At 47.9% G+C, this 23360-nt stretch overlaps 1 protein-coding gene across 4 annotated transcripts in view; it reads left to right on the forward strand.

Moving 5' to 3' along the window:
• Positions 1-259: 259 nt before the first annotated feature.
• LOC144149948 (uncharacterized) overlaps positions 260-23360 on the forward strand; it is a 48699-nt gene continuing 25598 nt past the window's right edge. The window contains exons 1-2 of one of the 4 annotated variants that reach the window (XM_077681722.1): positions 297-446; positions 7367-7433. Coding sequence is in view for 2 of the 4 variants with exons in the window: in XM_077681699.1 (XP_077537825.1) it covers positions 12631-12676 (46 nt within the window). In the remaining 2 variants the exon portion in view is untranslated. Of the gene's footprint in view, positions 447-7025; positions 7434-12315; positions 12677-23360 lie in introns of those variants that run through there. The other 3 variants (XM_077681708.1, XM_077681714.1, XM_077681699.1) reach the window with 3 other exon arrangements.

Genomic DNA, 23360 nt, shown 5'->3' on the forward strand with positions numbered 1-23360 from the left:
CCAGATGGCGTGTGCACGCTGTATGTTAACAAGTCTTTGGAGAGCTCGCCACTAATAACCCGCCAGAGCAGTTACCTTTGCGATGCGCTACGCCGCACGCAACACTCGCTCTCCTCGCTGACATCATGTAGTTTGATAATGATTCCACGGGAAGCGTGACATCATTGGCCCGTTTATCGTGACGCGCTGATAGGGGGCCGCGGTTCTCCATTCAGAGACCTCGACCGCGCACAATCACCGCATTTTAGGTGACGAAGCCGCGGTACAGTCACTCGGCGGACAACTCGGCGAACGCTTGCGTGGGCTGCATACATACTCGAGGGCGGGGCCGGCCACGAGAGCTCACAACGCCAAGACGCTGGCACGCGACGCTGCCGCTGGGTCGTCTGCTTCACGGCCGTCTTCCGCCATGTCTTCGGGATCGTCCGAATGGGTGCGCGATAAACGTGAGTCTCGGGCCCGCTTCATCGCGTGTTCGGTACGTCTCTGTGAGAGTGGATATTGATATAGGCATCAGCTATGTCTACTCGGAAATTGGAATACGCGTACAAGACAGCGCCTCCTCCTTCAGCTTCTCTCTCTCTCTCTCTCTTAGGTGAGAGGAAACGGCAGCTGCCATTCAGTCTCAAGGGACTCGTTCTCTCACTTTCTTCGTAGTGGGAACTCATTGACTTTAGTTCAGTTCAATTGCATTGTAGTAACATGTTTCCATTGGAGCATGAATACAGCAGTGGGTCCCAAGGCTGATGCCCTAGGCGGGGACTTCCAATGGTGAGATACCGATTCCGATGGTAAGAAACTACGAGAAAAAATGTAAAAATGCAAAAAAATTATGCGGGTACCATAACCAGAAAAACATAGCAGTAGCAGCAACGCGTTTCTTTATCATCAGAAACCCTACTGCTACTGCTGCTGTTGCTGGTCCTACTGCTCCTACTACTACTACTACTACTACTACTACTACTACTACTACTACTACTACTGCTACTACTACTACTACTACTACTACTACTACTACTACTACTACTACTACTACGACTACTACTACTACTACTACTACTACTACTACTACTACTACTACTATTACTACTACTACTACTGCTACTACTACTACTACTATTACTACTACTATTACTACTACTACTGCTACTTACGCTGTTGATACAAGTCATTTTCTTTTCTTCCTGCCATATTAAAAACATCCTCTAAAAAATAGAGATTCTGGATGACATTTGGGCAGCATTGTTAAGGAAACAATGGGCACGGTTTGCTAAGTCCCGTAGTAAATCATTAAAAAGTGGTTGTAAAGTACACGTGAGAAAATATATTAACCAAGCTGAAGGTGCTACCGTTTCCTTCAACTCAGGTATGGTGCTTGCTAAATCGAAATACACGTTATCGCGTCCACTTACTGGTAGATAATCCTTGTGTAACTAAAAAAAAATGCGCTTGCTCGCACTTGCATTGTGCAGTAGGATGGAGAGTTGGGCGAGTTGGTAAAGCGACATTCAGTTTCCGTTTCAGTTCCGTTTTATTTGCATTTCCTTCGGATCACTGCGCAGTAGACCAAGTCATTTTGTCTTTTCATTACCCAGTCAGCTTACATCATTAGCTTATGAATCACATGACTATATATCAGCAGTAGCAGCCTGGTTGTGTCCATTGCAGGACGAAGGCCTTTCCCACAGCTTTCTAGCGACGTCTATCGAGTGCTAGCTGAGTCCAGCCTTTTTCCCCAAATTTTCGTTATTCATCCCTCCATCGAGTCCTTGGCCGGCCATATCGCGTTTACGCTCTATTAGCAGCAAGTATACGTTAAACAGATGGCCCACCTGTTCTCCCCCATCTGCATGACATGAACCGCCAATGCCCGTTTCTTTGCTTAATTTGATATTATGACCCATCCAATACCAGATAGCTCATGTAAAAGAACCGATAAACTAACTTTGCTCGAAAGAGTTCGAGCATTGAACGTACCACTGAATAATTCCCAGTGCCCATACCCAGAGATTCTTAGCACCTTTTGCAGAATTGCTTGCCTTCCTGCAGCCGCCTTGGGTAGGGCAATACAGCTTCTGTGGACTGAAGGTGTGGTTGTAAATTCATTTGGGAGGTTTGTGCAAATTTGCTAAGCCAAATCCTTGCCTGGTGAGGAAATGCTGTTTGTGTCCAAGGAAGCCTCACCTGGTATGGTTGCACCTCTCTGGTACAGCCTCCCGTGGTATCCAGCAATGTTGTGACCGCACCAGGCCTGGTGATGTTATGAAGGGCGGTGGCATCGTTCAAGTCTGCTGAGAATGTGTGGCACCCTCCATTGATATATACGCACAGTTTGTGACATCTAGAAATCATTGCGTTCTTCAACTTGAGGAAATATATATATATATATATATATATATATATATATATATGTGTGTGTGTGTGTGTGTGTGCGTGTGTATCAGCGCACTTTACGTTTGTTAACTGCCACGGAACCCTCGTTCGAACAGTTATTCCCCATTTCTGAATGTACTTTGTATGACCTTCAGAAGGTCATTTTTGGGTGAATTGGCGCTTTTCACGGCAGTGAGGCTACCACACGTGGGTACTATGAGAATTACAAGTTGGCGGAGGTGGATAGCCTGATTGATTGATTGATTGATTGATTGATTGATTGATTGATTGATTGATTGATTGATTGATTGATTGATTGATTGATTGATTGATTGATTGATTGATTGATTGATTGTGGGGTTTAACGCGACACAGTGGATGGCTGCGGATTAATTTTGACCACCGGAGGATCTTTAACGTGCGCTGAAATCTCGACCCAGGGGCGTTGTCGCTGTACGCCTCCATCAGAAAAGCAGCCACCGCGGCCGGGATCGAACTCGCGTCCTTAGGCACAACAGCACAACGCCTTGGGCCACCGTGGCGGCGGGTCAGGATGGTCTCATCAAGTCGACGTCAACCTAAAATAAACATCAACCTCACGCTATCAGCTGAGGTTGAGGTGAGGTCAGAAACTATGACCTGCTGAACGAGGTGAGGACGGAACTGATGACCTCAGCTGATGGCATTGATGTTGACAGTGGAGCTGGCGTTAAGAGGTATGAGATAAGCGCGCTTCCTCTACTGTATAGACAAAACTGTATAGACACTTGTGGAAGTATTAGTGCGCACCGGGCGAATAAAGCACATACTTGAAATGCTCTCCTTGAATCTGTGTCACAAGGCGAAATTCACACGCTGGAGCAGCACGGACAATTGGGCTTGTTGGTAGATGTTCCTCTCGGTGTTCAAAGCGCTCATAGCACAGGGACGACGAAAGAAAGGGAGACGACAGGCGAAAAGGAGCGCCATGCCGTCTCCCTTTCTTCTTTCGCCCTTGTGTTGTGAGCGCCTTGAATACCAAGATGATCACCCGCTGGAGTTTTTAACTAACGGCTTGCTACAAACTACAGGTGTTTTATGGCCGAACGCTGCGTACGTACTTATACTCTGCGGGAATCCGACAGACATACGCATCTGCTTTTCACTTAGCAATCACCTTGCCAGGTTAGACAATGCTGACGACGGCCATTTTGAATCCCAGGGGGAGGCCGAAATGTGCAAATAATAAAATACTAACGAAATAAGCTGTGAACCTTGCTCAATAGCCGATCTGTTTATTAAAGCCATGAAAATAAGCGAGAGATTATTGGCAAGTTTGCCTATGGAAGATCGCCTGTCAGCTGCATTTCGCCACACAGAAAAATAGGGCTGCACGAAAACATCCGTATACTTCCAATTCAGTTCTCAACAATTCTATAAAACCTATTCATTGGTGAAAGAAACGACTCTTGAGTCACATACGTTTGCCACATGGATGAGTTCCAATTCAGTTATCAGCCATTCTATGAAACCTATTCATTCTTGAAAACAACCACACCAGCTGAGTCACATGGCTAAAAATTATGCCCCTGAATTGTTGTATTACGGTGGTAATACACATAGCAGCTTATTGGCAGCTGTCCCCGCGGGCTACAACACAGCGCCGTAATACCTATACGAGTAAAGAGGGGGTGGGGGGTAGCTATTTCCCTCTGTGTGCGCTGGTTCTTCACTCGAGCGTCCCAATAAAAGGTCGCTCCGAACATCGGCCTCTCGAGTAACTCCCGGTCTCTCACTATCCTCGTTTTAGCGGCGCGATTAGCGCCTGGATTAACTAGACTAAAAATGATTTTTTAGAAGCATTACACCCTCTTCTCTGCGATTACTCCACCAGTATTTATTAATTTCTGGGTCATCTCCCCAGGTTTTCAGTTTACTTTCACTGCATTACCTGTAAACCCGGTTGGTTTCAGGAAGGCGGACATTTATTTCCCTCGCATGGATTTAAACGGATATTATCACCGTGCAACTAATGTGTCGAATCGTTTCTGTTTTCTTCAGTACAGACAACACATGTCTCATCATTTTCGTCACATGTTCTTACAAAGCTAATTGTTCTCAAACAACCTTCTCTAGCTTCAAAAATTCAGCTACTACCTTAAAGTGATCGTAGTGGTTTTTCTTCGTGATATCGCACTTATCTGCCCTGGTAGATTTCTAACGACACTTTATATTCGAGTTTTTCCCCTAGAGTTGTCCATTGCTGTCCAACTAGGATATTTCATTTTCCTTTGTCTTCTCCACAGTTCACAAATGGTGAATTAAAAGTTGTGGGAATCGTGGAGAACCGCGACCCGCGATCCCGAGCCGGCGCGCGCTTCGGGAGAGACGCTTGTGCGCTGAAACCGGTCCGGCGCTGCGCTGGTTCGTCGGCGTCCCCCGAGAGATGGCACCACCGATTTGTGCGGGCATAGGCGGGATAGGCGCGCGGTGGCGGGCAACGTTACTAACCTATCTAGTAACGTTGGTGGCGGGTGTATCCCACAAAGTGAAAGTTAAAAAAGCCGTCGTTACGAGCTGCGAACAGCCGCAATAAAATATCTGCTCAAAGCCAGCCCGCAATACAGACGGACGTTTATTGTGTACGTACCTATCGTTTCTTCCTATAGACAAGACTGCCCACTCGCACTGCGTTGTTGAACTCGTAATCGAAAACGACGCGCATGAGGCCTGCTGCTTAGTCACACGAGAGCTTCTCTTTGTGGCATGCTGGGGGAAATGTTTTAGGGGCGAAGCCCCTTAGGGGTCGGGCTGTCGGCGTCTCATGTCGTCGTCGAAACCGTCGTCTCATGTAGTGACGGTTTGCGCCGGGACACCGGGACACCGGGACACTCCGGGACACCGAAACACCGGGACACTCGTTTGCGCCTCGCGCAAGAACGCTTCGTGCTTCAAAGACACGAGACTTTTGCAGCAAAGCTGTATACCCCTACGCCCCAACGGTTTCACCTCAGTTGGCAAAAACGCCAAGGCGCCAAGAATTCACTTATACGCTGCATGCTTCGCCCCTCCCCAGATTACACGTTAGTCGGGATGGCCCGGGATTTTTTTTTTTTTTTTTTTTGGCAGCGTCCTTCTATCGCGGAGCGTGTTGTGCAGGTGGCGCGCATGCAAATGCCAGCTTATTGTAGATCTCTTCCGGAATACATTTAACTGACAGACGCTACGGGCACATTATGGAGCCGCTACATGCGCTGCTGGTGATGTGCCCTGACTTCCCCGAACGAGGCGTCCACATATGGAGCTCGATCGTAACTTTCTGTTCAGTTAATGGTTAGAATGACTTGCATTAGTGACATAGTTCCCAAGGCATTCGGCTGCTTCGCATCGTGCAGGCTACAGCAGCTTTTTTTCTGAAGGAGGCTAGAAATGAGAATACCTGTGCTCAGGATGTTAGGTCTATGTAACTTTTAGGTGAGCGTGGTTGGACAGCGAAGCCTAACCAGTACACGACCTCAAACACGATTGACTAGGGCAGTCAGAACCGGTGCAAGAAATGAAACACGATTGCTTGTAATCTGCGCTTTATTACACTTCTGAGTTAATTAGTTTAATGAAACTGAGTAGGTCTACAGCTTTATCCTAGCAGCAATACGTGGGGCTGTCTCTTTCACGGGTGCCTTATGATGATGTTTATATAGAATAGATTAGAAGTGGCGACCTCATTAAAACTACGACTGACAGCCATCCGTGATACCTGCTAAGATAAAACTTCCCACCGTTATGTAGTCGTTTGAGCAGCTCGATGACACATAATTTGTTTGGGTATAGTTATGATACAACATTAGCTACGGACGTTTCCTGAAACCATGCTCCTCCCGTTGAAGCCCATACATTGGCAGCAGGCGGGATTTGGCAATTGTTTCCAACTCCACGTTGAACTGCTTAACTAAGACAAGCAAGTAAAGCTCGTTGTAATAAAACGGTTGTCTTAGCGGCCAATTGTGATGTAATTTGTTTCGGGATTGTTCCGATAAAAGACGAATTACCGGCGCTTTCTGTAACGATATTCCTCCCGTAGAAGCCCTTGTGTTGGCAGAGGGGAATTCCAAACTGTTTAAAAGTCCACTATAAACTACGTAATTATGACAAGTAAATGAAACTCGTCGTAATGGTAAAGTCGTCTTAGCGGCCAATTGTGATATAATTTGTTTCTGTATCGTTCTGAAAAAAGAAAACTGCATTGCGGGTGTTTTCTGTAACGACATTTCTCCCGCAGAAGCCCGGGCGGGAACTCCGAATTGTTCACAACTCCACCCTAAACTACGTAACTAGGACAAGTAAATGAAGCTCGGCGTATTGATCGAGTCGTCTTATCGGCCCATTTCACCGCAACGTTTCCCAAGACGTCTTCGCCAGATTGGGACCTATACTGAAAATTTGCGAGAAAGTTGGCTTTGCCGCAAAGCGTTTTCTGTCGGCGTACCGGGTCGATCAGACGGGGGGCAGCGCGTACAGCTTCGCGTAAGGAGGATCATTGTTATACGTTCGACCGCAAGTGGCGTGTGATGGATGGGTAAGCTTTCTGACGGCAGCGAGCGTCATAATCGGTGCTCGCGTCGCACGGGGGTCGAGCTGGAACGCGCCTATAGCGGCGCTCTTCTCTGGCAGCGGCCCGATGCGTCACCGGCTCGACTCGCGCACGGCGGCTGTGACGCCGCAAGGTAGCGGAGTTCGCGCCGGGCGCGTTGGCAGGTCCACGCGGACGGCAAGAAAGCGCCGTTCGCCTTTCTTTATTGGCGTGGCGTCGTCCAGACCCTTGTTTCTCAGGCAACGCTCGCCGTCGAAGCTGTTGGCTGGATGACAGAGGAAACGGCCCTATCTCAAGCACCCTTCGTGCACGCGGGTCTTATTTCGATATTTATTTCCTCGACCGGCATCCTGTACCCGCGTGCGTCTTCCGGCGTGTGTGCGAACGGCGCCTGACCCGCACTGTGCACGACGGCCTGCCCAGGGGACGGAGTCGCTGCCTCCTGCCGCTCAAGTTTGACAGTCCTCGGGTCAATAATTCCCGTTAACTGGTGAGTCCCTCCAGAGCCTTACACACACGCGCGAGCACACAGCTTATCGACTAATGCCTAACGTAAAGGATATACTTTGGCTCGTGCTAGTTCTTTTATTTTTTTTTAATAATGAAAGACTGCCACGGGTGTATGTAGTCGTCATATACCAACACCGTCGGCACATTACCTTTGTAGTATTTTTTTTTCTCGGCTGTGTGACAGCCTTCCTTTGGCTTGTTGCCATACAAATGCTCGGACGTGATTCACGCAAACCTGTCGGTAGTGTCACTTTCTATGATTCAGCCTATAGCTGTGAAACACGATAGCCATTTCATACACGCACGTACAACTCCGAGAGATCATGTAACACAAAGGTACACCCTCCCCTCCTTGCGTAAACACGCAATCCCGCTGAAATTCGTCTCCGCTAGGAGTCGGTGGGAACGTATGCACCGGTAGCGTGGTTTTCTCGTTATACGACTCTACTTACGAGCCACTTCCTTGCTATTCCTTTAAAGTGCTCCCACTTGCTGTTCTTCGACAGCACCATGGCTCTTCCGGGCCTATCGTTATTTACCAGTGCTTTTCCAGTGCTCTCCGGTCCATGTAATTTCCTCACGTGACTCTTTCATCGCATGTAGGGTCCTCGATGAAAAAATGCGCAAGCCCATTTCATACCTGCGCTCAAGTGTTGTTTCTGAGCGTGGCTGCCTGGCATTGCTTCTTATTTCCCCCTATTGATATGAACGCATTTCCTACTATTGAAGAGGAAAAAAAAAACGCTTCGCAGAGGGTATTCTTAGTAGTAACTAAGAATTCCCTCTGCGAAGCGTTTTTTTTTTTTTTTGATGTCACCTGCAGATTCACTTACCCATAAGGGCGACCCTCAAATTGTCTCATTGCTACCGCCCACTTGTATTCCCATCCCTTCCCAAAGCACCGCCCTCACAAGCTCTCTAAGCCAGCTGTAAATAAATAGAGTGCACGTGCATCGTCTAACGCTCTTCCTGCATTTGGTAACTTAGTCCAGGGGCTTTAAATTAATACTGAATGGCCCACCCAGCGCGCCTTGATCAGGGGCTGCTTCGACGCGTTAAATACCAGATTTCGTTTCTATTATAGAAGGCTTGTTATACGAGAGTTGTTCGAAAGGCATGTTTCAAAAAGACAATAAATGCAGGTTGAACGTGTTTTTCCCCCCTATTACTGAAGAAAATATTGTTTTATTTCTCAACATGACATCCGTTGAGGTCTGCCCACTCGGCCTACCCTGCCTCTAATTTTGTCATCTCGCCACGAAATTGGGAATAGTCCCGTGCAGCAAAATACGCATTGGCAGCGACGATGGTGTCTTCACTGGACGAAGATTTTCGCCCGCAGCGCCATATTTTCGAGTTTACAAAGAAAGCTAAACCAAAGGGGGCCGAATCGAGAGAAGATTTGGGTAAGCATTTAGTTGAAAGCCAAATTTATGCAGTTAGCTGAAAGCTAAATTTATGCAGTTGTGCCGTTGCGATGGTCGACTTGTGGGACGGAGCACTGTCTTAGTGGAAGAACACTTTCGTGCGTGCCAGACTGGCCTGTGTTTTAAATATTTTTTTACTTTTTTTTTCAAACGGGCGCTAAAGTGTTTTGCCGTCACCATCCTAGCCAACAAAATGGCTGTGCCCTTCTTGAAGCTCTTGCACCTGACGCTGCCCACTGCTTTGATTGCAGCTCCGAGTCGAGGGTGTAGTGGTGGATCCACGTGTTGTCCACCGTTTGTGCGCCCACATATAAATTCGTTTATCCGAAAAAAAAATGCCTCCAGTAATACAGACCAGGAGAACTTCACCCACCTCGGCTTTGACCTGCGCAGCGGTCCACTTTTTAAAACGAAATTGCTTTATCACTGCACGGAACCTGGCACCTCCCATTTCCGCTACAACTACTGACATGCTCGCTGGAAACGTACACCGGACGTGAACCTCGCATTTCAAGGTCATATTTGACCTGCCGTAGACTGAGGAGTGACACTTGCCAACCATAACGCCACCACACACAGTGTGGTGCCATCTCATAGGAATTGTCCAAACTTATCGAAATACTGGTATATGCCGACGTTTCCCGCAAGAACGGTCATATTGTAAAGCCCGCAGGGTGGGCTATTAGCAGCTGCGCGGGCAGAAGGTGGATTCAAAAGGTCCAACTCCCCCATTTCCGAAAATGTTCCTCGCCGCCGCTGAGTGAGCAATGGTGGAGAGGAAAGGGTGCACTCGGGAAGAATCCAGGAGACGAGCGATGATCTGGAGGCCCTGTACTCTGCCGCTTTCCTTCACTTCACTTATTCCGTGGCTCGCGGACGGAGGTAGCTAAAGATGAGAGCTGAGGAGTCTGCCGCCGAGACACTCGTGAATGCTTTCAGAGCTGCTTAGCAAAGGAAATGGAGAAACATTCGAAAAAAAAATTTCCCCCTTTTCTGTCTTCTTAAGCATTCCGAAATGCCCATGTGTATGCAAAAGAGAAGAACCACTTCCCCGATGCCCTTATTGGCGTTCGTGACTGTTGGCCTTCGTTACTTTTCACGCACGCACGCACAACTTCGTTTTCATTTCAGTATGCACTGTACGCACCCGCACGCACTGTTAGGAGAGCAGCAAGTATTCTCCTGACGCTGCCGGGCCGAAGACGCCAAAATCCTAGCTGTTCTTACTATTGAAGAGGAGCATTTATCCCGCCTCTCCACCAATCCCCAAACCTGCTTCTAATACTGCACTATAAAACTAGCGAAGAGGAATCTGGGCGTTGTATAGATTGCGGCTATACCGCTCGTTTGGAGTGTTGCTAGTGGCGCAAGTATAGGACGCACGCTGGAAATGAAACGCGTGCACAGCTTCAATTTTTATTGCATTTTAGTTTTGGGCGATGCGTCACCGCGGCAGAGGTCTAGTGGTGAAGGAGGGACTTAGTCATGTACAGAACTGCGTACATAACAGAGATAATTTTGTCTGCTATAGCCAGGCATTTCACATTCTGGAATAAATGTACCACTGCTCAAAAAAAAAAAAAAAAACACCCAAGACGAGCACAACAACAGACGCTGTGCAACAACTTGAGTGCGAATAGCGCTCATAGACGATATATACCATACCGATATCCATACTTACGTGCTCAAGCCTCGGCTGCAACGAAGCTAGATGCAGTAAATTTAGTTCGGTGCTTAACACACCGACGCTACGCCCGAGAGCTATAAAATGAATTTTTATTATCTTTTAAAATGGGACCCGAAATCTCATGTACGCAAACGTGGATGTCGGTTTTAGAAACCTTAAAGCTGAAAAAACGTATTGTTTTTCTTCGTTTCATGTTTGCACCATACTTTCTAATGTTGTTAATGTATTATTAATACATTAGGTGATTTAAAAGAGCCGCGAAGCACAATAGAGGTCATAGGATCAACTGCAATTTATAAAGTGGTTTTACGTCCGTTACAGTTTCAGCACACTGGCTGCAAATAAGCATGCAAGGTAGGGGGAAGAACAACGACAAAAAAGGCCTTCATTGGTCCGTCGAACTTTCTCCAGCCGCCACGATGAATGTCGTAAATTCGCACGAAACAAAGGTGCCAACGCTCTTCAAGACTGGATGGTTTTCCAGTGTCGGCGTTATAAATTTCAAGTTGCCCTACTTCGGCTTCGTTGCAGCAAAAAATTTGTTGTGCCTGTCCTTTGGCGAGGGCAAGCTCGCGGGCTGCCAAAGTGTACTATTGTGTCGTGGGCTCAGATAGTGTAGTAAACAGAACATTCACCACAGGCTGCGCAATATAGTAGCCACGAATAAAAAATGCGTCGTCGTGGATGCAGAAATTAATAATACATGGGGCATTACAGCGCCGAAGTCAGTCAGGCGTATAAAAAGCATGTTGTATGCGACATAGTCAACCACCCAGGGCTCTTGAATGTGAACAGATAGTCGCCTACACGCCCGCCTCTTTTTTCTTTTTTTTCTTTTTTGCAATCGTGCTTATACCAGAAAAGCACTCGCAGCGGTCAAGACCGGCTGGAATCTCGCGCTCAGAAACAGAGTGACTTGGCAGTTTTAGGCTCATGCACCCACCCGCGCACGTCTTGGTGGGAACACTGGTTAATGCGGTCAAGCTGATACGCTCCGTGGAATCTCGTGTTTCGCACTTCCTGGAGCTGGGGCTGCAGAGTCGGACAAGCTAACCTTCGCACTACATTTTGAAGCACTTCGTCTGCTTCCAAAGCCTCACCCCTCTCGCTAGGTCTTTGTGTTTTGAGCGAGTCAAAGAAAAGAGCAAGAAGAGTGCGTATACGAACAAGAGGAAAGACATCGAGAAGGAATTAGCCTACTAACACGGTGGTTTCCCAACAGCGGACACGAAATACGAAAAGGGGAAGCTTATTCACCTCGCGTATTTTTACGCTCGGCGCTTCTTTCAATGCCAGCCGAGCAGCTGCAGCACGCAACATGCCGGTCACGATTCTCAGCGCGGGCAGCGCGAAACGACCGAGAACATCGCGGCTTTCGGACAATAAAGAATGCGTCTCTCCATCCGAGCTCAGGATACAAAGAATCAAGAAAAACGCCGGACGCGCCGCTTGCGCAGAGACCGTTAGCGCGATAATGAAAACCAGCAAAAGCTTCCTCCGTTAAGTTTTACCTACTCTGCCAAAAAAGAAAGAAAGAGAATAAAAAAAGCGCACAAAAGACAAGCAAATCGCTTCCTGCCTATTCGACCCTATCACGAAACACAAAAGACGGTGCCCGAACTAGCACATGAGCGAAATTCCGAAGCACGCGCATGAATGAGCAAAGTAAAGCGCCTCGCGCTCTGTCTGATATCCCGAAGATCCAGGAAGCACTTCCATAACCTCGACCGGGCCCTTCCGTTCTTCTGCAGCGAGGTAATTTACCTCTCGCAAACGATTAGAAAGAAAACACGTGCAACAAAGGCACCGCTTCGCGCTCTGTTGACTCTCCGCTAAGCGCACACCGTTAGTTCACGGGCACATCTCATCGGGGCGCTGACGTTCGCTCGGCAGAAACCTGCTCGGGAGGTCTGCAGTCGAGGGTTCTCCGAGAGTCCGCTCTCGTCGTCTGCTTATCCGTGTCGTCTGCACAAGTGACGCGTGCTCGGCTTGTTTTGTTCGGCGCTCGAAGCCAGTCTCGGTTTACGAGCCATTGTTCGAGCTGTCGTACGTCGCGCCGGCGGATGTCGATTAATCCAGCGCTCAAGAAATTCCGAATATGGTTTGTCGGTAAGTCGTGCATAATTTCCCATCTCGCTCGCTATCAGTGTGCATGGGACAGAACGTTGCCGTCGCTTATAGAAGGCGTGCTCAGAAGTCACTGTTAAAAGAAACCTTTTCAAAGCTCTTCTGACAGTGACTTCGGGCTTACGTTGCAATTTGCGCGACGTTGAGTGTCCATAGATAAGACTTGGCCATTCAGGTCGCTCCCTTAATTGCGGCTGTTCGCGGTGCTCGACGTTCCGCAATTCTCTGTGCGCATCGCAATGAAAAAGGAGTCAAAGTGTGATCGCTCAATGTGTTCGTAGCTGTGGCGTGACAGCGCCCCGCCTGTTTACTTAGTAGGTCGATCGTCCTTCAGGCCGTGGTTGCTTCTACACACCGGTGCTCTGTCAGTTGTGAGGGAACTGCCGTGAGTGCTGTCAACACAGACGCCAACATTAAAAATATTTTGGATTTATTCATTTGGAAAGAGCCATAAATACGATTTCCGGCGGAAAATCTACGGTGCTGTAAATATAGCGCCCAAACTATGTCTTCCATACCGTGGGAAAAAACAAACAAAAAATATTCAACCGAATCGCATGTGTCTAAGCAACGACACAAAAAAAGTGCGCGGCCATCTTGCTTTCTGTTGCGACCTTCACCTACATGTTCGGTTTAATTATAGACCTGCAAATTCTGCCGCCTCCTAGCTCACCGTGTTCGTTGTTTTCCCTTAGCCGTAACGAGAATGTGATCGAGCGGATGTACCGCATGCCACAAACGCAAACGCAGGCAGGAAGTGGCGGCGACGGCGTGATGCATGTGCCTTCGCTGAGGCTTACCTTCGCGATATACTTTCGCTCCCGCTGCTTTTCAGTGCTAAACTAATGCGTCAAGTACTGAGAGCGTCCAATGTACTTGAGCGACGTAACCCCTCTCCCCGCACCCCCCTCCCCACTAGATTTTAGTTTAAAAAGTAAATAAAAATAAATCGGGATTATGGTCTATTTAACTACGCGCAAAGCTACGGAAGCTACAAGGCGTGAAGCGGCACGCACACCCAAGAATGCGCAAAAGATTCTCTACGCGTGCCATTTGCTTCGTCCTGATTGGAGAGTAAGCAAGGCCGTATGGAAGGAAAGAAGGCCTGAACAGTTCATTCATTCCGAACAACAAATATCATGCGGCACCGTTCACGCTGGTCATCGCATCTGATAGTTGCTTTTATCTTGGAGGGCGACCGACGGGTGCTCGCTATCTCACTAAATAGCGCTACGTTTGTCATTCTGCATTTCGGGCTTTTTATCGATTTGGTGTTGGCAGCAGCCGTTGACACAGTTTCCGTGGAATACCATTGTTAACGGTGCATCTGCTGCCCGCATCCGCTTGAGCCGCCGCACCCGTTCCCGCTATCGGCGGACTTGCGTAGCTTTCCCAACGCTCTGCGGAATTAATTAAATGGTAGATAGATTTCTTCCGGACAGAAATCAATCCTTCACAATTGCTTAAGAAACGTTTTCATTCGCTCTACCGGATACACATATATACGCGATGAGAAGGATTCTACGTAAAGTAATGCCATTAATAGTGGATATATATAGCAGCATATTGTAGGCTTGTCGCTACGTCATTTAGAGCGCGAGGGATAAGGCGAAACTTCCCACAACTGAGGCCGGGTTCAGACTGTTGCCGCAACTGCCGTAATAACTTTAAAGAATGACGTCATTTCACGTCTCAGCCAACCGAACTGCGTGACACGCCGTTTTCTTACGTCCATAGATCACGATTATGGCTTTTGATTGTACGGTTTCACGCGCCGACGCAACGCAGGCGATGAGGCGCGCCGCAGTGGAGGGCTCCGGATTAATTTTGACCACCTGGGAATCTTTAACGCGCGCCGAAATCTCGTACACACGGGCGTTTTGGCTATTCGCCTCCATTAGAAAAGCGGCCGCCGCGGCCGGGAATCGAACCCGCGACCTCGTGCTCAGCAGCCCAACGCCTTAGCCACTGAGCCACCGCGACGGGTGATAATGGCTTTTGCGTCGGTAGTCTGAAAATAGCCTAAGACACGGTTAAAGCTTGCACCAATCCTTTATTTAACGTTGTATACAACGGCGACGTACGCTTGCCGTTGGACCTGTTTGAGTAACAGACTCTCGAGGCTTCTTTTAGACGTGGAATGTTTTTCGGAACCCCAGCTTCAGATTTATTTCCGGGCGTGGCCGACGTCACCGCCCGGACGTCACAGCAAGACGTTATCGTCAGTATAAAGGAGGTTGAATCTATAGGCCCAGTGTCTCCGAAATGGGAATCGTAGTTACGCGGCCACCATGACTCATTCGCTCCCACAGAAATAAAACTTTTAAGCGTTTCGTGCACAAGTTTTACGAACTGTCAAGCAGACGGAAGAATAAATCATTAATCGCGGTTTGTAGAATTTGCTTCAACTGGATCTGACAACGGTAAAAATGCAGCCCCTTTGCTAGGCAGATAGTGAGGTTTTCTGGTTTCAAGGAGAGAGAGAAATGCCCCGAGGCTCCTGTAACCCCGTCCGACACATCTGATGAGGCAGATTGGCCAAGGTTGGCGTAATGATCATTTCAGGAAAGGGGGCGGATTCACCCAATAAAATGGAAAAAAAAGAAAGCGGAGTAAGATCATGGTAACGTGTGGAAAAGAAAAGTAAACGGAATAAAAAACAAAATCTACTCAAACTTAAAAATAACAACATAGGCATTCAGCGGATGCATGCTCTATATTACGTTGTAATTGTTTTTTTTTTACTTTGATTTTTTTCTTCGGGGGCGCAGGAAAATAGCAGATCACTGTGGAGCGAGGAGACGTCGAAGCCGCGTAAGAAATCGGTGCATCACTTGGGAGCGAAAAATAATAAGCGGTAGTATTTATTCGACGATAGGTAGAGGCAGTGGCCTCGTTAGCTCCCCCTCCCCACCCCTTACATACTTGAACAATCTCTCAATTTATACGCACGTCACCTTCTCCCGACAAGGTCAACTGCCTCATTTTTTTTAAAGTCATGCATTGCTTTAGCACCTTCTGTCATCCGGTATACCTGATGACAGGTAGTGCCATAGCATTGGTTGGAGGCGTCCAACTGCCCGCCCACAATCTAGGGCACGCCCCACTACCGTTTGTCCTGGCCCATCGGTCAAGCCCTTTTGCTACTCAGCGCGAGGACGCTCGTTCGATTCCCGGTCGTGGAGGCTGTAATTTTGTTTGAAGTAAACACCAAAGTGGATGTGTGTACGAGTTTTCAGCGAATACGTTGAATAAACCGGTATGGTATAAACAACTTTCAGCTCACTCCTCGTATATTGCACTCCTGGTTGGTCAGGTGATTGTTTTCGCTAAACCCCAGTTTTAACACGCATTCCTTTTTAGTCTTGTTAGCCGTGTGACGATTGTTATCCGCATATATCGCTGAGTTGTGTGGATATGCTGTTCGAGTGTTCGAGAAAAGAGGGCACTCAGAAGTCGTTCGGGGCCCCCAAGAAGTTGGGGGAACCCAAACGAAGGCGATCGCGCGCGGCGAGTTAGAGGGGCGCCCCCGACAGCCCGCAACCGGCTTGCGTTGCTCGGGTCGGCTCTGGTGATGGGAACTTTATTAATGGCGGATACTTGATCGCCGCTATCTGTGCAACTGCGAATGACAATCCGTAACACAACTTTTCCCCACACTGTCATCCCGTTTCTCGCATGTGGAAGTTTATTTCAGCTATAACTGCCGTTTGAGCGATCGGTGACCAAGACATCTGCGTCATCTGCGTAGCCTGTTTCGATGCTTTCGCGCAGGTAGCGCCATCTCTCGGCCGCTCTGCGCACCTCGCGCCGCGGCGATCGGTCGGATCGCCGAACGTCCGCGGCCGGTCGGCGTAGGCTTAGCATCGCGGCAGATATCTGATCCCGCTTTTAAAATAAGCCCTGACCCGCTATTCTAAAACTCCCACGGGAGAAAGAATGCGGTTGTTCGCAGCTTCCACCATATTTCGGAGAGAGCGTACCGTGGGCCGCGAAAGTTTTTTCCAATCTGCTTCGACGCTGTGAGGGCCGTTTTCAGAGAAGCCCGCTTTTAGATGCGACTGCATCTCATTCACTCGCCTTGTCCCTGCATCCGGCGTCGGCGTTGTTGTCGGCGTCCGCCCCTCCCCCATTCTCCTCGCCGCGGGAGCTGCGCTCTCCGCCGCTCCCCCCCTCTCCTCTCCGATAGCGAACACTCTCTCGCCAGGGGCATTGGATTGGATTCGAATGGATTGGCTTGGATTGGATTGAATTTGGATTGGATTAAAGTGGATTGTGCTGGATTGTGTTGCGTCATAGCCGCGGCAGACGCACTGGCGCCGGCGCGTCCCCTCACCGTTATGCGCGCTATAAAACGCGGTGCCTGCGCCGCTCCGCTCCATCGTTCCAGCGCCGTTCCTCCGCTGTCCAACGCTGCAACGTGAACACCCTATGCGTCGCATCTACACAGGGGTTCCCGCGAGGGGAGGTGGTAGTTTTTTTCACTTGACCGCGGCAGCGAAGGGCCGCAGAGGAAGAATTCTCCGAAATTATATGTCTTTCGGTCAACGTTCGTTTGCAAGCTTTGCCGACGCGCAGTATCCAAAGTTGCAACCTGAATTTGAGCGTTAATCAGTAGCTTCCTTTAATTGTACTTTTCCCGTATTGTTGGTATAATAAGTACCTAACCTTATTGAACAAATACGCTCATATAACCGGCCGATCAACCTCATCATCGTTATCCAATCTCTGTTGTAGATGTGGCTAGGTAAATCATGAGTATATGAATTTCGCGTCATAAGTCATATTGAAACCAGCAGAATAGGATTTAATGGTTGCTCGAATTATACCTTTATAGGCTAACACTTTTCGATTAGCGGCTGGAGACTTGGAGCCTTATGTTACTATGTAGTTAGCTAAAGAAGCCTTTGTGGATGCAGGCTTGTAAGTTCTGCGCCAAACGCTTTCTTAATGCCGGCAAAATGTTGCGTAAATATCACACGTCTAAAGGTTTATAGTTATATATTGTACTGCACCCAGCCGCAGAAGCTTTTATGGCTGCCTCTCTTTAGCTTTAAAGCAAATTCTCTCCAATAGCTGGCAGAAGACAGCCGTATGGTTCCAAGTTTGTAGACGTACTAAACAACGGCCTATAGCCAGCCAAATGAGCTTTTATGGCTTTCTCTCTATAGCTTTAGGACGAACTCTATTCAATAGCTTGAAAAAGACAGCTGAATGGTCTTGAGTCTGTAGAGTTAGAGCTAAACAACAGCCCATAGCCAGCCAGAAGAGCTTTTTTGGCTGTCTCTCTTTAGCTTGATGACATGTTTTTTCCAATAGCTGGCAAAAGACAGCTGAATGGTTTCAAGTCTGTAGACTTAAAGCTAAACAATGGTCTATAGCCAGCCAAAAGAGCTTTGCCGCGGCTGGTCTATAGAACTAAAGCCATACATATTTCTTTAGCTGGCTACAGTAACCTGAATAGCTGTGACTCTATAGACTAAACACACTAGGATGTTCTATAATCGTCTAAAGAGAATTGTATGGTTTACAGTCTTTGGTGCAGGATCTATAAAAACTTCAATAGCTGGCTATAGCCTAATTTCTGCCTTTTTTATGGGTGACCATAGAGACCCATAGGCGGCCATAGCTCGCCATACATTTTTCAATAGACGCCCATAAGGCATTTTTGTATGGGTGTATTTTGTCTGCATGACCCATTTTATGGCTATGCTGCAGAAAAAAAAATCAAATTGACTCTCCTCTTTAGAGAGCCCCGCAGACCCTTCTATAGATAGCGTGAATTCTGTGATGGAAATATGCTCTTCAAAAAGAGCCTTTGAGACTTTTCGCTCAGGGCTTGTTCTGTCCAGGGGCGGTATTATCGTAACTGTCCCTTTTGAAAACGTCCATTTTGAGTCCCTTTCATCGTGACGTACTTCCGTTTAGGCAGTGGGCGTTGGCAGTAGATTTGTTGCGCTTGCGTTACGTCACTTCCGGTTGTTCGCTTTTAGCCAATCAGGGCTCGCCAAAAGGGACACTTTGGAAAGGGATGCAAAAGGGACAAAACTCGAGAATACCGCCCCAGCTATATTTGTAAGATAGAAAGCCCTCCGGAAGATGTGTGTATCTTGTAGATTCTCAACGCTCGTAGGCTTGATAACGATTTGGTTCTATCTATTAAACGGGGCCGGCGCTGATTTCTTTTGTGTGTGCGTGTGTGACTGACTCATCACGACAGTGGGTGGATGACAGCACTCGCAAGTTTATAAAATTTTGCACTCTTAGAAGCTATGCGACGTCCCTGGCGTATGTGACTGTGCGAACAACCTTTCTTTGTTTGTTTGTTTCACTGAGTGCACACATGGTAGTTTAATTTCAGGCAAATCAGCTTTCAAGACCTTATTAGCCTAACTTCACCCCCTTCCCGAGGATTCGCTGTTTCCCAGCGGGAACCTCGGGGAGGTTAAGGCCCCCGGGGAGCAGTTCTGCAGGACTCCCCTTGGCTCTACACCCTTGCCCCGGGTGATTGCGTTACAAGGGCTCATCACTTCCCTCAGCCGCCGACCAGAACACACATTGGGCCCCTTCCCCGCATCCGGTTACAGGGGTTCGCGACACTCACCGGCTCCATGGAAACCATATGTGCGTCTGTACAGCGTGGGTGTAGTAGTCAGTTGGGGCGCCAGTTCTGCGGAACCCCCTTAACCCCGCACCCTAGCCCCTTATTAATTGGGTTAGAAGTGCTCATCACTTCCCTCAGCCGCCGACCAGAACACACATTGGGCCCCTTCCCCGCATCCGGTTACAGGGGTTCGCGACACTCACCGGCTCCATGGAAACCATATGTGCGTCTGTACAGCGTGGGTGTAGTAGTCAGTTGGGGAGCCAGTTCTGCGGAACCCCCTTAACCCCGCACCCTAGCCCCTTATTAATTGGGTTAGAAGTGCTCATCACTTCCCTCAGCTGTCGATCAGCTCACATTTTGGGCCCCTTCCTGGCTCCGGTTACAGAGGTTCGCAACACCCCCGGCGCCATGATTCCATAAAACGAACTGTACGACATGGGTGCCGTGGTTACTCCGCAACGTTAACACCCCGGCCTCCTCCCACGCTGGATAACAGGAGCGCGTTACTGCTCCCAGCCGTTGGGCGATTACCATTTTCCATGCTCCGCGCGGGAAACAACAGAGTTATAGTTAGCACTAGAGCCAGCACTAACACTAGAGCCAGCACTAGAGCAAGATGCCACAGGCATGGAGGCCCTACAAGGTCACTATATAACACAAAGTTACGTCGTCACCTGCAGAACTAACCTCGTTATGTTGTCTATATTGCAAGTCCAAACGCCGTCAAGGAATTTTTAACACGTTCAGCTATAAACAGTAAAAAAATAGTCATTCGTGGCACTAAATAAAGCCTGTTTGCTGGCTTCAGTAACCGTAAACAAAACAAAAAAGACAAGCTTAGAAGGGTACGGATGCATTTGCGCAAGTAAAAAAAGTTGGTGCGGACTTCTAGGTACAATTCTGCATTTCATTTTCATGAAAAGCTTCTCAATGCCTTCTTTGTTTCTAGCATATAGTTTTTAGGGGCGAAGCACCTTAGGGGCTCAGGCTGTCGGCGTCTCCTATGGTCGTCTCGTGTAGTCAAGGTACTAAGACACCGGAACACTCGTTTTCCAACGCCTCGCGCTAGAACGCTTCGTGCTCCAAAGACACGAGACTCTTACAGCAAAGCTGTATACCTCTACCTGAACTCGGCCTGATCTAGGAGCCTCATCAACAGCAGGAGCATTATAGGACGAGGGAGAATTAGAACCCACGAAATACATTATGCATGTTGTCTGTTATTAGCTACGCGATTGGTGATTGTATATAATAGATGTACATACGTATATAGGTGAAACAAAATCGTCTTCAGTTTCTCATTGCCTATTAGCAGCGATTTTGCGGAGGAAAAAAATCGGCGCACACTGCATGCTTCGCCCCTCCCCAGGTTTTAAAGTGGCGATGGCCCGGGATTTTTAAAATTCCAACTGCTTTCTTTTGTTCATTAATTGCTACGTGCTTGTTATTTCGAGCACTTGCTCTGTTGTTTCTATTTAAGCTTAATTATTAACCTTATAGCGGCTACTTATTAGACTGGACAATGCCACCTCAACATCTTTATTTCTGAATGTGTTACTTCCATAGTAACAGCACAGTGCAAAGGAAAGACTTAAACCCATGGCGTCTACAAGGAGCGCTGAGAAGCTCGAAAAGTGAAGGAAAATAAGAGTAATCGTGTCAAAATTCCGCCTCCTTTTCCCTCGTCCACAGTAGGGCTCATATCTCAACGATTATGTATACATTCGTGCGGTAAGTTGCGTGGTAGCGCTGAAAGATAAGGTCTACTGAGAGCCGCTGAAATATCTCTCAGATTTTTTTAGTTAGCTTGCTAGCCGCGGCCCCCTCAAGCTCAAATTCTGTTATTTAATAGTGGTGGACAGAGGATACGGACGAGGCCTCTGACTCGATCAGCCTGTCATCACGTAGCCACTGCCGCTAATTATTTCTTGCACTGGCAAGGGATGCCCCGGCTAATTGCTTACGCGGCTATAACGCTTGCTCTCGCCAAGAACGATCAGCCATATTGCACTGCCACCAACAAGGAACAAAAACGAAAAAAAGAAAAGAATCTAAAAGTTAAGTGCTGTCATGGACAGCCTGAACTGAAACGACGAAACGGTGACCGAGAGATTAGAAAGAAAGAGGGAACAAGGGCAAAATAAATGGCCTCCCATTCTACCGTAGTGGTATTTACGGGACGACTTTTATTTAGTTCTTGCTCTCCTTTATTTTCTTTCCCAATTACTAAATGAAATGCACCTCGGCCGCCGTCTCGTTGTTTCAACTTGGGCTGACCATGACTGTACAGTACGGTCTCTCCGTCTCGAAGTTTTTGTTTTTTAAACTCAGAATATATTTTTTGAGTTTTTTGTAGTCTTGATTACACTTTTTCCTATACTTGTTATGTTCTGCCTCTCTGTTTTCTGCGCCGGTACACCCCCCCTTTCCCGAGGGAGTGAGAGTGAAATCGTGCGTACGTCACTGAGTCAACGCAGTCTGCGACGATTTCGATGCGATGATTACGGAACACACTTCGTGCGCGATTGACGATTTCTTTTATTCATCTGCGGGGAAAACAGTCTTGTGGCCAGTATGAGAAGTTCATTTCTAGCTTAGCTAGCACAGTACAGTGTGGTGTGGCGCATTGCATTTTCTCTTTTTCCACCCAATACAGATAAACTATGGATCTTGACTTCCTTTAAATAGGCAAATAATCAATTACGTGAGTTATGCTGCCCAGAAACGAAAGGATAAATAAATGACAGTGATAGAAGTGCCACCACTGACGCGCCCTTTCTTGTAGCCACACAGCTACAGCAACTGTTGCACGCGCGTGAAGACTCATGTGATTGCATGGGGAGAGTATGTGTAGTTAAACTACATCACGACCAACTATACTTCTACATTCCCGTGGTGTAGAACTTGCTCGCCAGTGTGGGGATGATTTTTTGTGTAAGCTAACTATCCAGACGGACAGGATAGCATAGAAGCGAGAACAGAATGTAAGGCGTACAATTCCCAACATTTATTATCGGTCTCTTAATCTCCTCGACTTGAAAAAGTCGCTCTAGTGCCGGGGAAACCGCCCTGCGGGGAAAAACGTGCAGCGGGGAAAATGATCTGATACGCGCGTGGCTGGCGTTGTGCCGGCAAGCCCTGCCAGATTTATTTTCGCTTTCCGTGGTGCCACCAGGTAAAGCCGTATGTACAGCACCCCGTCACCATTTACTAGGAAGCGTTTGCCTCTTCATGGGCTGGGTTTTTTGGAAAAAAAAAAAAAAAAAAACATGAAATAAAGCCGAGGGGGAACCGCCCTCGCTGTATTGGCTATATATCGGGGGACAGCCATCCTAGGAGCACACGAGGTACTGTGACACTCGAATAGTGTACTTCTGGGTAATAGAAAAGAAAAAAAAAAAAAAAAGGTCGTTGTATCAAATGCCTTAAAGTCTCCTCGGCTGCTCAGAACATTACTTGCGGCGATCTCGAGTCGTTCTGTCTCCTTCTCTGGGCGTGTATGTGAAAAGAGCGAAGCCGAGCAAAGCAAGACATTTCTTTTTTTCCTTTTTATCGAGTAAAATATGCACACGCCTCAAAGCCAGGAAGTCACAAGGGCACACCGGTGTGCCTGTGTGATTAGACGCCGGCCTTTTACTCTCGTGTACGGACTGTCTGCTGAACGGTATACTCAGCCTGCAAAAGTGCCATCTGCGACGCTCTCGCTGCTTAACTTGGTGACATTTTATGCCCTCGCCAAGAATACCAATAGCCATTTGGTACACGCCTATTTCACGGTGTCGGCGGCGAATGTCTCGGACACATTTCGCCTACCATTTCATTATTAACAAGCCTGTTATAAGTAGGTAGTTGAGGAGTTGCGCTTTTGCTGTGCGCCTTTTGAAGTCCCCGAACAAAAAATAAAAAGAGAAGTGCACGTGTGGCGGAAATTTAGAAAAAAAAAATACGAGGAGAGAATCGAGGTGTAGTCTGAAAATAACCTTATGTACGATAGCAGGCGCAGGAATTACGTGGGGCCTCAAGTCGTTGCGAATGGGTCGTCCGATTACTAACCGGATG

This window comes from Haemaphysalis longicornis, unplaced genomic scaffold (genome assembly GCF_048455015.1).
Source record: "Haemaphysalis longicornis isolate Haplotype H1 unplaced genomic scaffold, Haemaphysalis longicornis Haplotype H1 scaffold_1, whole genome shotgun sequence".
NCBI lineage: Eukaryota > Metazoa > Arthropoda > Arachnida > Ixodida > Ixodidae > Haemaphysalis > Haemaphysalis longicornis.